Here is a 16,219-nt window from a genome sequence, read left to right as displayed (position 1 = left end):
AACCATTATCACAGACCATAGCATAGCTACAAAATGAACTTTTAAACTGTTAAAATGTTGCAATGAATGCCCGCTGTGCCTGAATTTGATTTATTGTCACTTTAGTGTTCACCACGTCTGAAGTTGAGTGTTGTGACTAAAATCAGTCATGTAGGAGATATCTGTCGCAGCTGATGTCAATGAACTTCCTGTGCTTCAGTGTGCTGGTGCTCAGGGTTTGTCTATTTTAGTCCCTTCGCTTGGATTACAGGCCAGGCCGCACAAGAATAATAGCCATATGATGACCGCACCTGAACCACTCTGCTGATATGTGCTTTAAAATCACAGGAAGCCTTTTAAGCGTTTGGTCCTCCCACTCTCTCTCTCTCCTCTGGCCATTTCTCTCTCTCTCTCTGTGCGTGTCGCTCATCCCTCGTTCTTTCCTCCGCCCTCTCACTCTGTGCCTCGCACTATTCCATCACCTCCCACCCCCTCACTGTTTTTCTGCACTCTCTCTCTCTAGCCATTTAACTATCTGCCATCTTGCTCTTTGTTTCACCCTATAATCTGCAAAAACTTACTCTGCTGAACTGTACTTAGCCCTGTCTGTCGAGGTTATTTCCATATCTATATAATCCTCCTTTTCTCAGCCCTTGGCTGAAAAATGGCATCCTTCTTCTCTCTTTTTCGTAGCTCTGGTCTTCCTTTTCCCGGTTTCTTTCCTCCTACCACTATGTGAGGGTGTGAAGGCCACGCAGTTGTCGAGTAAAGACAGTCTGTCTAAGTAGGCTCTGGGAGTGAAGCATTTAGCTACTTGGATATTCCTTCTCATAATTCTGTTCTCTTGACCCTCTTTTTCATCTCTGTCTGCTTGATATTACAACAGGTTTAGGGTTAAATATAGCACAGATAGAGATGGCAGCTGAGAGAGATGTCTGTGAGCCAACAGGTTAGGCTCTCAGTGCCTGTGTGGTTCATGACAGTTAACGGCCGTGAAAAACCTGTGTGAAGTCGGTCTTCATGCCAGCAACAGCAGGGGTGGCAGGGAGGACAGATGGGAATTTGGCTGCCACATGGCTTCTCACTGAAATGAGGGTTTTGTCATGGTATTATCATAAATGCGTTACAAATTGCTCATTCTCTTCCTCTGTCTCCTGTCTCTCTTTCTGTCTTTTGTTCCCTCTTTTTCAGTTTGCAAATTATGTTTCTGTTCTTTCACTCAATTGTGTGAACAGTATTATTTCCTTCTTTGTTATCTCCCAGTTTGAGATAATGAGTATGTGCATCACTGCAAAGTATTATGCTCCTCCCACTGGTCACTACTACTTACAGCAGCGAACTGTGCGAGATGCTGTTCTTAAGTTTGATCTTTAACTTTTTCTAAAAAACACTTTACCGTAAGGTTCAATGATTTCATGAACTAACAAAAAACAAGACTTTTTAACAGCATAATGTTCATTTCATTTCATGTTCATTTTTAAATACAGTATGTTGTTCATTGTTAACTCACATTTGTTCATAATACACTGATATTAATTTATACAACTTAAAATTTAAAAAATGCATTAGTATACACTATCATTCAAAACTTTGGAGTCTGTAAGATTTGTTGATGTTTTTGAAAGAAATCTGTTTTGCTCACCAAGGCTGCATTAAATAGCTGTTTTCTATTAATATCTTTTCCTGTGAGGCCAAAGCTGAATTTTTAGCATCATTACTCCAGTCTTCAGTGTCACATGATCCTTCAGAAATCATTCTAATATGCTGATTTGGTGCTCAAGAAAAAATTCTTATTTGGAATACATAGGATACATAGTTGAAACCCTGATCTTTTTTTTTTTTTGTCCTTTCTGAATAAAAGTATTAATTTCTTTAAAAAAAGATTAAAACCTTTTAACAATAATATATGTAGAAATTAGCATTAATTTATTTTAATAAATGCTTTAAAAATATTGTTTATTGTTAGTTCATACACATAACTAGTAATGTATTGTGTATTTTATCACGGATGGAACATTGTACTGACTAGTTACAGTCTAAGACTGGAACTATATCATAAAAAAAATGTAACCAAGCTTCAGCTTCTTCATTACAGTCCTTCAGGCATCTTCTATGTTGCAGCAGCCATTGCACAACAAACACAAATGTATTCCATTTCCAAGATGTGTTTGGCTTGTCAAAGCTGTATTTATTCCCTTTCAATTCAGGCTTTACTGTGGGATAGCCCAGGTGCTTGTGCAGTCTCAACTACTGGCATCTCTGTCTGCTTTAATGAACACATGGAGTCCTCCTTGTGCTCTGACATGAGCAGATAAAACCTCCCTATGCCCAGCTCACTGGCTTAACTGCTGGCTGCCTTGTGACCGTGGCCAAATAAAAGCAGGTCATGTTTGAATAAAGTTAGACTCAGACTACTGGATGCCCAGTGTCCCAGAGCTGTCTGTAACAGACACAGGGAGAGGGAACAAGCTGCAACAATGAGCCAAATGGCAAGAGAAACCATACCAACCAAATTGATTTAGTATCTTTCCTCTGCTTCAACATTATCCCCAGTGACTTGTTATTGCATAATTCTTATTGATAACATAAGTCGACTGTTCATTGGCTGCACTCACGTGTGAACTGTCCAATTAAATTTTGGCAAATGGATAAAGAAAATCAATTTGTACAAGCTTTAAACAATGTTGCATTTAAAAATGATTAATCAATTAATTATTTATTGTCACATTTAACTATTTTTTTCCATAATTTAAATAAACCATTTTAAGTATCTATTTATCAATTTGAAAAGTTCTTCATTTTATTTATTAATGGTATTCCTAGCCACTACAATAAAGTCAACATTTAAAATAACTAAAGGTTAACAATGATACTTTCAGTGCTAGCATACTCAGTTATCATAATTAACTAAATTCGAGCAACAGGTTAATTGCTTATTATCAAGTTACAACATACCTTTTCTACATTGTGAATAGAAAATGAGAGTGAGAATGGCAGTAACATGTAGCGCGTGTGAGGATTCGCACGTTCAAGAGCCCTGAAAACTGATTGACATTCATGGGAGGGTGGGATCATCGAACATTGAAATGCCGTGATTTGTCAGTCATGCTGGGAGACGGGTACATCAATTGAGAAGCAGAGCGCGAGAGAGACAGTAAAAGAGATCAGCCGAGATTGTGAATGCAAGAGAGAGATGGGAGGGTGAGCACTCCTCGCTCACAAGATCTCATTCTCACTGCACAGCCCATTTTTTATCTGCAGCACGGAGGAGGAACAAGACTGTGAGGAGAAGAAGAAAAGAGAGCGCAGAACTCGGACGCCAAACCTCTATTGTTCCTACAGCCGTGCAGCAAAGCTGTGTTTTGTGGAAGGGTGTGAAAGAATCTGCAAATTGGATAACGGGCGTGAGGACACAAGCTCAAAGAAGAAGGGGGGAAAAAAAGAAAGGGATGAAAGAGAATTGTGGACAACTTCTAATACATTCAACCGTTTGACATGGAATAGAGAAAACTGCACAAAGCAACAGGACCATCTCGTTTCTTTGCTGATTTCCTGCTCTAGTCTCGTCCTTCTGTCTCTCACACGTCTGATATCTATTTTTCCGTCCCAGAGGGGGACGCTAGGTGACGTCACAGTTTTGGGATGCCAGTTTGAGAGTGGGTGGAAGTCAGACCCTCTCAGTCTGTTCCCTGCATGAGCCCATGTGTGTTTATTTCATGCATTTGCTTCAATGATGTTTCGCATTCCTCCGTCTGTCCTCTTCTCTCCAATTATCTCCTTCCACCATTGCGGTCCTCGCGAGCCATCTGCGCCGCACCTGTGAGCGTTTCAGCGTGCGTTGGTGAACACGTGTAGGTGTGATAAACTCGAGGATGTATACGAGGAAACAACTGGATGTTAACCGCAGATCCTCTTCCTTGATCGTCTTCGGTCTTTCAGTCAAAGCAGAAAGTTTTATGCAAAATGGCGCTGGTGGATTTGCAGTGGCCCAGCAATGTTTTTACATGCATAATGAATAGGAATGGATCCATAATGCAAGAGTTGGAGTCACTACGGAAGGCCTGATGCCCATGTGACACCCTTAAGGATCTCCCAAAGAGCTTCGCCACTGCCAAAGACTTTGATTTTGCCACTGTATCATTCGACATGCTCTTTGAACTCGTTTCTCCTGATCACTCCTGCCGGTCTAGATTCTGCTGGTAGAAGATAGATGTCAAGTGAATGAGGACTCCATATAGTTTACTTGAACATTGTTTGATTTTAAAGCTTTCTTTTTACTGTTTCCTCATCTCTGGATTCTGTATCTACCAAAATCATGATTGGTGTAAACAGTATTCACTCCACTGGCCGTCTCCGCTCTCGCTCCCTGTGTTCGGTGCGATGTGGACGCGACTTCAGCGTGATGGACCCGTTTCGTTACACCAAAGCACCTCGCTCACGTTCCTTAAAGCCCCTGGCCTTCCCTGATCTGCTTGGCAAGGTTCAGGACGGACAAAACCACCCACAAACCCGCAAAAAAAAGGAAAGGGTAACTCTTGTTAACTAGGATCTGCCCATGGAAATGTATCTCTCTTGCAGTCAAAGAAATTATGAGCTAATTTTTCCTTATTCCATCTAATGATCGTTGGGTTGTTTTTCCATGACGTTTGAACCAAATTGCTACATGAAAAAAGTGTTGTCTGCAACCTGTTAACTGGTTCATGGTTAACTTTCAGTTGCTATTTTTAGACACGTCAGTGGGATGTTTGAGCGCACACACTCATATACACGCACAGGGTGAAATTGTTGATGGGGTTTTGTGTTTTAATCATGTTGTTTTTCTCTTTTAACAGGCTCTCTACAACTCTATCAAAAATGAAAAGCTGCAGTGGACAATGTAAGTCTAATGTTTTCCCTAGTGGCTCTTTTTCAGTGCATCAGATTCAAGAGCACCATTCTCCTTATCCAGTGTCATCCAAAACATTTGAAAATAATTCAGTGCCTCTAAAAGTGTTATTGATTTAAAAATGGTGTAAGCCCATTATAGAATCCTTTAGCTGCTCAAAAGGCCTTTTCACTTATGTGATGTGCTTATTAAGTGCACTCTTAGAAAAAAAGGTTCATTAGGGTTCTTTACTTGACTCCAAAGTACTCTTTACTCAAAAAGGTTCTGTAAAAAAAAAAAAAAAAAAAAAAAAAAGAGGACATTAAAGATAAAAAAGGAAATGATTCTTTAGGCTCTAATAAAATAAATACTTTATCTTTTCCTTGGTTTTTGTTATTTTAGTTTCTTATAGTGATAAAATCTCTATTTATATAAACTGTTTAATTTCAATATTCTTGAAATGTTGTGGCATTGGACCCTTTTTACATTTCTGGGATTCTCAGAAGTGGAAGTTGGATAAGCATAGTTGGGTAAACTTCTATAGCCGTGAACAGGAGACTGCAGAACATGTAATTTTTGCATTTCCACGACTTTCAAAAAGAGAGAGAGAAAAAAATATAGAGATTGATTACGGCACTCAGAAGAGAAAATAATTTATCACCACTTCGTCAGCCATTGTATTAGAAACACCTTTGCATCAGTGTTAACTAATTTTTTGTAGTTTATAACATGATATATAATACAAAGTACAGTGTTATAAATGTACATTACATTTTTAATAAATGAACATATAAAAAACTTAGCTAGATTTACAATATTAATAACTGTGGAAACACGTCATTACAGTCTATAACAAGGATAAATAAATAAAGTTAAAAAAACGAATCTTTGGAACTCTTAAATGGTTCCATTTTTATTTAGAACCTTCTCACCAGACTATAAAGAGTCCAATAGCATGCTTTTCATTGAGCCCCTTATAAAAGGTTCTATATTAATTCCTTTTTTTCTCTAATAGGACCATTTCTTCCATTTAAATGTGTATTTATGACCTGGCCGGAGCTATTTGATGCCCTAAGCCCTTACTTTCGGCTTTGGCTTTCCAGATTTTGTTGCCATGGTTACAAGTTGCCTCTTCATAATTACAGGTTGAAATCTTTGACTGGCTAATGTGCAGACTCAAACACAGCCCTCTCTCTTTTTCTCTCACACATACTCACATGTACACTGCGTTCGCTCCTGAAGGGATTCTGCAGTACCATTGTTTATGTGTGAAGGAGAAAGGCACAAGTGATTGTTTTATTCTCTTACATCCAGCAGCAGTTCTTTCATCCTCATCCATCCCAGCGTCCCCACGCTCTATCCCTCCACTCTCTTTGCCTCCCTGTTTTGCTCTCTCTTCATTTCTGAGTTTGATTCACTTCATTGCACTTTTATTTATTTGGTATAGTGTGAATCTCAGCTAAAGGCCATCATTCACTGTATGAATCAATGCACGTCAGTCACTATTTTTTATGTGGCTGCTCTTTCTGCCTCCCTCTCTCATGGTGCTCCATCTTCTGAGCTGGCTCTCTTGGTTACCAGTGTGGAGGCCAGCAGTTACTAAGCAACAGATGAGAGCATTATTATGTGAAGGCAAAGGCTATGTGCTGTACTCCGTAGCAGTTAGAGAGGAATGTTTAGCGGTCCAGGCCTCAGGGGCTTTCCAGGGTGTCTAACTGCACTCTCTGCACAGCTGCCACTCAGCTGGATGTTAGTTTACTGTAGGTTAAAAAAAAAAAAAAAAAAAAAACTGTGCCAAGCACTAGGCAATGAACATGCAGTTTCATTCCCTATCAGTGACTCTAAATGCACTCCCTAAATCACCATTTGTATGTATATATGTGTGTTTAAAGTCAAAAACTAAAGCTGCAATTAAAGGTAAATGTTGAAAGTGAGAGAATTTTGCAGTATATAAAATACCTTGTGGATAAAGGTGAGAATGCAAACTAGTTTTCGTAATAATGCTCTTGTTTGTGTACTTTACAGCGATGAGGAGGAACTGCGCAAATCTTTCTCTGAGCTGGACGGCAGGAAAGACTCTGCATCGCACACTATGAAGCGGATCAACAGTGGAGGAAACCCCCTTGTCAGTGTTGCACTGCAGTCCAGTGCTCAGGTCTACAACGACGGCTTTCTTGTGCGGAAAGTTCATGCTGATACTGATGGCAAGAAAAGTAAGCCTTCCCTCAAATACAGCCTTTTATTTCATCTATTAATGTATTAGTCTATTTATTACTGCCTTATTCTAAATAAGGGGGCAGTTGAGGTCTAATGGTTAGAGAGTCAGACTTATAACCTGAAGGTTGTGGGTTCGAGTCTCAGTTCCGGCAGGAAATGTAGGTGGGGGGAGTGAATGAACAGCGCTCTCTTCCACTCTCATTACCTACAACTGAGGTGCCCTAGAGCAAGGCACCTAACCTCCAACTGCTCCCCGGGCGCCGCAGCAAAAAACGGGTGTGTGTTCACGGCGTGTGTGTTCACTACTGTGTGTGTGTGCACTTGGATGGGTGAAATGCAGAGCACAAATTCCGAGTATGGGACCATACTTGGGCACACTTCATTTCACTGTCACTTTCACTTAAAAAATGATTGTAGTTTAGAAAATGAGAGAAGAATATTCTTGTTTTGTTTTCCAGTAAAATAATATCAAATATCTAAATATCTCAAAACAACATGCAACTAAGAAGCTGTGAATTATTGACAAAATATTAAGACTTGTTTTTAGGAGTATATCTTTCTTGAAGTTTCACATTTTAATCTTAAATCTAAAATTTTTTAGATTTGCCAGTGGGGTAAGAAATTAACTTCATTCAATAATTATCTCCAAAAACAAGTCTTATTAACTTAGTTTTGCTAATTAAGTAAATGTAAGTAAATTTATCTTGTTTAAAAAAAAAAAAAAAAAAACAAGACAAAAATACTTGAATTATGTTAAGTTTAACTGTGTATCATTCTTTTAGCTCCACGAGGTAAAAGAGGATGGAAGACATTTTATGCCGTCCTAAAAGGACTGATTCTCTACCTGCAAAAGGTATGTTTTACTCAGTGATGTCTCATGCTATGTGAACCATAGTTTCTTGTGGTTGCTGTACAGAAATTATTTGTAAAAATTTGTGATTTGTCTCTACTTTGTGATTGGTCTGCAGGATGAATATCGCCCAGATAAGCAGCTGTCTGATGAGGACTTGAAGAATGCAGTATCAATCCATCATTCTTTAGCCATGCGGGCAGCAGACTATAGCAAGCGACCCAATGTGTTTTACCTTCGCACTGCTGACTGGAGAGTCTTTCTCTTCCAGGCCCCGTAAGTCTTGTTACCTTATTTGTTATTATTGTTATTTGTTATTGTTGTAAGGGTGATTCACCTCAAAATCAGAAAGAAGGTTTTATATTTTTAAGCTTGTTTTTAATACCATTAAGATTGCCAAAATAGTCTTTACTGTAGTGTGACGAAAATAATAATAATAATTATACATACACACACTGCTGTCCAAAAGTTTGGGATTTTCTAGTGTTTTTGAAAGAAATCTCTTATGCTCATCAAGCAGCATTTATTTAATCAAAAATACAGTAAAACAGTAATATTGTGAAATATTAGTACAATTTAAAATAATTGTTTTCTATTTGAATATATTTTAAAATATAATGTGATGGCAAAGCTACATTTTCAGCATTATTACTCCAGTCTTCAGTGTCACACGATCCTTCAGAAATCATTCTAATATGCTAATTTGCTGCTCTATTATTATCAGTTATTATTGGCAGGTGTATGTGTGTGTGTGTATTTCGCGATTCTTTCATTAATAAAAAGTTCAAAAGAATAGCATTTATTTAAAATAGAATCTTTACTGTCACGTTTGATCAATTGAACGTATCCTTGCTGAATAAAAGTATACAATTAAATGATTAAAAATGTAAATTTTATTAATTAAATAATTTACATTTACAAATAAAAAAAAGATCTTATGTACCTCAAACTTTTGAGTGGTACTGTATCATGGTTTTTCACAAAAATATTAATCAGTAAAAACTGTTTTAATTAATAAACATTAATAATAATAAGAAATTCTTCAGCATATTAGAATGATTTCTAAAGGATCATGTGACACTGAAGAATGGAGTAATGATGCTGAAAATATAGCTTCCCAGGGATGAATTACATTTTAAAATATATTAAAATAGAAAAAGGTTATTTTAAATTGTAATAATATTTCACATTAATAATGTTTTTACTGTATCTTTGATCAAATAAATGCAGCCCTGGGTGAGTATAAAGTACCGACCCAAAACTACTTTTACAACCCCAAAAACAAATAAATTTTTAAATTATCATATAAATCATCATTTATAGATCTGTCACTTTGACTAGTGACAACAAATATTATTCAGCAGAAGGCTCATGGAAAGCTCATGCTGCTTTGTCTTTTGGAAACAGGACAGCAGAAAAATACACTGTAAATCTCTTTCAAACACACACAAACACCTGAGCTCACCGAATGCACTGGCTGGTTGTTGATTACATGCAGGGCTGATAACGCCCTTGTCATCTCAGATGAATGACTCGACTTGTATCTCCCAAGAGGATGGATCCTTCTCAGCTATTCTGTCTGTCCCAGATACACATACTAAAACTCTCTCTCTCATTCTGCTCCATCTGTTCCACTCGATCTCTTCTGCTAACAGCTGCCTGCTAATTGCTCAGTTTTCCAGGCTGTATGCATATTCTTTAAACAGAGAAAAATTAGATTTTTTTTTCTCAGATACTGTTCCATCTTATGAATTCTGTTATTTTGCTACCCTCTGTTTGACCTGTGCCTGCGTTTCACCCCTAGCAACGCAGAGCAAATGCAGTCCTGGATCACCCGCATCAACATAGTGGCCGCCATGTTCTCTGCCCCTCCCTTCCCAGCAGCCATCGGCTCCCAAAAGAAGTTTAGCCGCCCTCTTCTGCCAGGCTCAAACACCAAGCTCTCACAGGTACCAAACACTTCTCTCTCTGAAGGGGCAGTCGCACTACACTTTTCATTCTATTCACTTCCATTTATCAGAGGTGTAAAGAATACCTGAAAACCATACTTAAGTAAAAGTACAGATACATTACATCGAAAATGACTCCACTACAAGTTACAAGTAACCAATTCCAATACGACTTGAGTAAAAGTCTTAAAGTATCTGATTTTAACAGTACTTAAGTATTTTACTCATACTAAATGTAGGCTCAAAGATGCACTAGTCCTGAGAGACATGCCAGTGAAAATAAGATGCAAATGATTTGGAAGATGAGAAATCATGTTTATTTTGAGCACCTCAATACTGCAGTCGTGACCTCATCTCCTAAATCAAACACCTGCGATTCAGAAACTACCTGCTAATGCACTCACATTCACGTAAAGTAGCCTTGCTGACCGGTTTGGGTGAGTTAAGGCAAAACGCACAAGATAAAGTACCTTCAATGCCCTTAGATGGCGATATCGCTTCTTTATATCAGAAACAAACTGCTGCAGAAAAAGTTAGGTGCCATGTAAAATGTAATGTTTAGTTGCATTACTCATCACAAATGTACTGGAGTAAAAAGTACATTTACTTGCTCAAAAATGTAGTCAAGTAGAGAGTAAAAGTTGCTAATATCATTGATACTCAGTACAACTACAAAGTAGCCAAAAAGATACTTAAGAACAGTAACTAATTACATTTACTCAAATACTTTACACCTCTGCCATTTATACATATGCAAATGATAGAGACTGGAAACACAAGCTTGCAAGTTTTGCATTTCACTGTCCCAAAGTTCAAGTTTGGTGAAGCTATGAATTTGAATCACTTGAAGATGTGTGACGAATAGAAGTTTGAAATGTCATGATGACGTGACCACTTAGCTGAATTAAAAGAACACAAACTTTTAAAGTTTGAGAGTTTCAGCAGAGATTGAGTCAACTAGATCATCCACTGTGAGGGCCTCATCGACACGACAGCCACGACACAGTTCCTCAACAACCGTCCATACCGGCGTGATGAATACGATCCTCAATTGGATGGAACTGAAATAAATACTTTTAATGTTGCGATCCTATTGGACTTATGATAGCAACCTGAATTGTAACAAAGCACTGTTGGCCAGAGGAGAACTGGCACCCCGACTAAGCCTGGTTTCTCCCAAGGTTTTTTTCTCCATTTTAACACCAATTTGCCACTTGTCTGCCACCTGATGTCACCTGATGGAGTTTGGGTTCCTTGCCGCTGTCGCCTCTGGCTTGCTTAGTTGGGGACACTTGACTTGACATTTGATATTCAACAGTGCTTTGATCTGCCTGCATTGACACTATTCTTTAAGAGCTGCTGTGCAGCCAAACAATGTACCAGTTATCAATGTAAAGCTGCTTTGACACAATCTACATTGTAAAAAGCGCTATATAAATAAAGGTGACTTGACTTGACTAAAGATGCAGGTCTGCAGTGTTGTAGGAAAGTGGAGTAGATTTTTACATTTTGGGTTTAATATTATATGTTGAATTTGAAAAAAAGATGCCGCAGAGCATCACTTTGAATGACACGTGAATGTACACATCTTAAAGCTGCTGTCCGTAATTTTGTTTTGGTTAAAATCAATTTATGAGCAAGTACATAACCAGCCAGTGTTCAAAACTATCTCCTTACCTTAGCCCGATTCACAACGGTAAGCTTGTAATAATGTTTTCTAATTCGGATGGTACTGGTGGGTTGCCGCGGGAAATCAGAGCGTGCCTTCTTTGCGTCATTATTCTCTGTTTACATAAAGAAGGAGTCCCAGCTAGTAGGCTGTATGGCATGTGGAGAATCATTTATAGCCTTTTCTCACAGCAGCTGCAATAATTAAACTTATCATTTTGATGCCGGATTGCTATCCAGAAAGGTCCAAATGACAATCATCAGTGACAACTGGAGATTCACCTGTAGTCAAAAGCATAAGACAGAAATTGAAATCTACTGGTAACGCTAATACACACTAAATACACATAGTCACGCAATGCTGATGTTGTTAACATTAACAATTTGAGAACAAAGTATAACAATAATAATAATTCGCACGGTTTGACGTAATCTGAGCTAAGCGATCGTTAGATTTAATCAACACTGGCAGTGCGATTTATTGTAATGCTTTTTTTCTCAGTTGGTCAGAACAAAAGTGGCAGACATGTTACTTACTTGTTCAGATGACATTTTCCTGTGAAAATTCTTATTTTGGTTATACTTCCAAGACCTAGAATCTGTGATACTGAAGTACAGTCTCCACACCGATGTGGTGCCTGACAGCAAACATTAGATTCATCCGCGCCGAGGAGTCGTGCCGATACACAACCCACGTGAAGATGATAATTCCGCAAATAATTGCAATTGCAGGTTTCAAACAGAGATGGCGACAAAGAGGCAAAACTTACAGACTGCAGCTTTAATCTTACAAATATGAATAATGAATTCATAAATATCATTGTTTTTGAGTGTTTGTACCATATGAAACTTTACAACTGGAACTAATCTTACCTTGTCATTAAAAGGTTTTAGAATATGATTATCTGAAATTATCTGATATTTTAAGAGACTTATTAACCTTGTCACACAATCATGATGGTCCTATCAGGGGTCTTTTCTAAATATAATTTCCTGTTTTGTTTATTTTTATTTTTATATTTTTGCATGTTGGTGACTTTGATTTTTGATACAAACATTTTTCAGATATTTATATTTTTTACGAAACTGCATTACTGCTTAATTATTTTTTCTTTTTAAGAATTCCATGTTTTTTTCTAAATAAAATACTGTACACAATAATAATTCAATAAATTAACAACAACAAAAAATATCTTTCTAATGAGGCTTTCTTTTCTTCATTATCATACTAGGAGGAGCAGCTTAAGTCTCACGAGACACGATTTCGAGCCATTTCTGCTGATCTCCAGGAGCTGCGCTCTACCCTACACATAGACCGCAGGACCAAAAGCAAGGACCAAGAAGAGTACAAGCAAAGGGAAGAGTACCTGGACTTTGAGGTAAAAACATCACATTTTCACTATGCCCTTCCCCTGCGGGATTTTTGAGGTAACTTCAAGACTTCAGATAAGCTATTTTTTATACATCTTCCTTAATGTATCCTATAGAAAACACGCTACGGAACTTATGCAATGTTGCTGAGAGCTAAGATCCGGACAGGGGAAACGGACCTGGCGGCGTTTGAAGCACGTTTGTTTGAGGACGGTGGCCTACAGAGGGCCCATTCTAGCCCCACGTTAAGGCAGGACAGCAGTCATGCCAGCAGCACCAAAGAGTCAATCAGGAGCAACAGCAGCGGCGGCAGCAGGAGGACCAAACGCTCAGACGGTCAGAGACACAGCTACAGACAGGCTGTCAAACAGTGAGAGGACCTGGGCGGAAGACGTTATTTATCTCCATTCAGCGGCTGAATAAAGAGCGTTACCAGGACGCCTGCAGTTTAATTTGATGGCTGCCCTCAAGTCGTCATGATTATGAAACTGTGGCTGGGGTTGCTGTGCCCCACGAGACCGCTGGTAAAGCTTGCTTTTCTGGCCCGAATCTGCCAGCGGGCGAATGAGGAGGAGCACCAGGCTCACATTGTCTTATTTTTGTCAGTCTTTGTTTTCTCCACAGACCTGTTCGGTTTATCTGTGTATTATGCTTGTTGATCGTCGGGTTAAAACTCTCGTGGCTTTTCATTTGAACAAGCTGATGTGCAAACTTCATTTGGTGACCCTGAGAGCGACAACCAAATGAAAAGTGATTCTCTTTCCTGTGAACATACTGTATGTTGTTCACTTTATATATTTAAGGCATTGTAGATTTTGCTTTTTAGACTATCATTTCATCATCTGAGGTCGATCAAGCGCTTTAAACCTCATAGGATGTTTGAGAATTTAGTCTGTATAGTCTTTTAAACCTTCTTAAAGCACGTCTCAAAGCATGCCTAAGAGTTTGAAGACAATCAGTTCCTCATTTGTTAGTTATTGAGAATATGAATGCATTTTTTTTTTTTTTTTTGTTTATACCATGACAATGGACTAGTGATAATAGTAGTGCAAATAGCACATCCCTTGTGAGAAATAGGTGCACTTAATTCTACTGAATGTGCCCTTGTAGTGTACTTCAAATCTTGAAAGTATATTTTTTAAAAGACGGACTTGCAGATAATATAATATTAATAAAATTAAAGGCCACTTAAGTGTGCTGCAAGTGTTTAACACACTTTTAAAAAGTGCACTTTGTAATACATTAAAATGTAGTTTTACTAAGTTTTAATAATCTTGTCATGTTTTAATGCACACTTATTTTGATGTGACTAAAATACTAAGGCTTATGTAAATTACTTGTTATAATTTTAACTGTAGTATGTTATTTGATATTACATTTAAAGTTGATATATTTTAAATGTACTGAATTGCAACTTCATCATTACAAATGTGTAATTACAAAAATATTTAAATGTATGACTTACAATTTTCAACAGAAATGACATTAAATTGTATTTTAGTTTACAATTAATGCTTGTCAGTACATTCGACAGTACACTTTAAGGGGTTAGTTCACCCAAAAATGAAATTTTTGTCATTAAGTACTCACCCTCATGTTGTTCCACATCTGTACGACTTTCGTTCATCTTCAGAACACAATTGAAGATCTTTCTGATGAAATCTGAGAGCTTTCTGTGACAGCATACGCAACTGAAACTTTGACGCATCAAAAAGTTCCTAAGTTTTAGGATTAGTTTTACAATCTCTTTATGAATTTTTTGAAAAAAAGTTTCAGTTGCGTATGCTGTCACAGAAAGCTCTTAGATTTCATCAGAAAGATCTGAAGATGAACGAAAGTCTTAAGGGTTTGGAACGATATGAGGGTAACAGAATTTTCATTTATTTCAAATAACCCTTTAACCATATTTCAAAAGCAACTGAAGTAATTACGAAGTTACATATAAAGATATACTCAAGTCCTAATTGTGTCATAAACACTCTTAATATTTATATTTTATATGAATTTAAACTAATATATTTTCAGTTAATTGCAAATAACAGAATTGCCCGAAAACATTAAAAGAATATTCTTCTGTGCGAACTAAATGTAAAGAATATTTTTTCTGTAATAAGTACTCTTTTTAAAAGTGCACTAAAGTGTACTTCTTTTTCACAAGGGATTACGTGCTGTCATCACTTCAAAAGGAATGTCTGAATGACTTTACTCAGTGCTCAATGACCAATTACCGTGTGAAACGGTTGGTAAAAGTCATCAGAGTAATCGACCCCATTGTATTATTTAGTGTAATGTGTATTGAGCTTGAGAATGACGTGATGCAAATTCTCTGTGTCAAAACCCATTTGGATATGGCCAAGCCATTGAATTCTCAGGCACTCATTTTCAAATTTGTGATTCATTCAGTGCTGTGGTAACACTAAAAGGAGGCTCTAAAAGCTGGTTTGTTCAGAGCAACCACATATAATACCTCAATTGCACTGAGAGACCTGCTCAAGGGAGTGTCATTAGGGCGGAAATAATTCTACCTGTTTACAAACTGATGCGTTCTTATGTTCAAATGAATTCATGTGAAATATTGCTTTGTAGGAGAGTGAAGGTTAGCTTCTATGCTGCTTATCATAACCTCATGAATCAATGTCCTATTGATATCAGAAACATGAAGGATCCAAGAAATTGTAAAACCTGTAAAACAACACGCTAATGCAAATGCAGGCCATGAAGATCTAAACTGACTGTTAACACTGCCAGCGTATAGATCAAATTCAGATATTAAGGACACAAAATACACTGACAAAATCATTTTGACAAGATCTGGGACCCAAATTCCATCCAATGGCACTTCAATAGTGTTACGCTTCGCTGCACTATGAATATTGTGTATTTAATGAAAAAGAGTTATTTATATATTTTGAACATTTATTATCGGTCTTGAGTATTTGTTTATGACTGAAGCATATTGACTAAAAGGTTTATATATAAATTTTTATAGGGAACACTTAACCACTCCAAGTAGTTTGGTGTCACCCAAAGATTTTGCTGTAAATGTAACTTATTTCTTATAACTTAGTCTTTGTGTTTGGTGTGTTATCCATTCTAGCTGTATATAATGTGAATATGTTACAGGCGCTCAGTAAAAATAATGCTATAATGTTTGTATGTTTTGAAGGCATAGACAAAATAAATCTGTTTTGAAAGGATAACTGGAAAAGAATTTTTTTTTATATATATATATATATATATATATATATATATATATATATACACACACACTACCATTCAAAAGTTCAACAGTAATATATTGATATTGATATATTACAATTT

General features: G+C 37.3%; 1 protein-coding gene across 4 annotated transcripts in view; it reads left to right on the top strand.

Annotated features, from left to right (window-relative positions):
- Nucleotides 1-16,109, top strand: part of psda (pleckstrin and Sec7 domain containing a) — a 38,983-nt gene extending 22,874 nt beyond the window's left edge. For all 4 annotated transcript variants that reach the window (XM_051916111.1, XM_051916112.1, XM_051916114.1 and 1 more), the window contains 7 exons: nucleotides 4,812-4,855; nucleotides 6,869-7,056; nucleotides 7,843-7,913; nucleotides 8,029-8,186; nucleotides 9,715-9,859; nucleotides 12,760-12,906; nucleotides 13,015-16,109. In XM_051916111.1, the coding sequence (XP_051772071.1) occupies nucleotides 4,812-4,855; nucleotides 6,869-7,056; nucleotides 7,843-7,913; nucleotides 8,029-8,186; nucleotides 9,715-9,859; nucleotides 12,760-12,906; nucleotides 13,015-13,272 (1,011 nt within the window). In that variant the 3' untranslated portion in view covers nucleotides 13,273-16,109. The remainder of the gene's footprint in view (nucleotides 1-4,811; nucleotides 4,856-6,868; nucleotides 7,057-7,842; nucleotides 7,914-8,028; nucleotides 8,187-9,714; nucleotides 9,860-12,759; nucleotides 12,907-13,014) is intronic.
- Nucleotides 16,110-16,219: the final 110 nt, after the last annotated feature.

The sequence above is a fragment of the Ctenopharyngodon idella genome, chromosome 13, assembly GCF_019924925.1.
Source record: "Ctenopharyngodon idella isolate HZGC_01 chromosome 13, HZGC01, whole genome shotgun sequence".
NCBI classification, from domain to species: domain Eukaryota; kingdom Metazoa; phylum Chordata; class Actinopteri; order Cypriniformes; family Xenocyprididae; genus Ctenopharyngodon; species Ctenopharyngodon idella.
The sequence above is the reverse complement of the archived record's forward strand: the minus strand, read 5'-3'. Positions and strand labels throughout refer to the sequence as shown.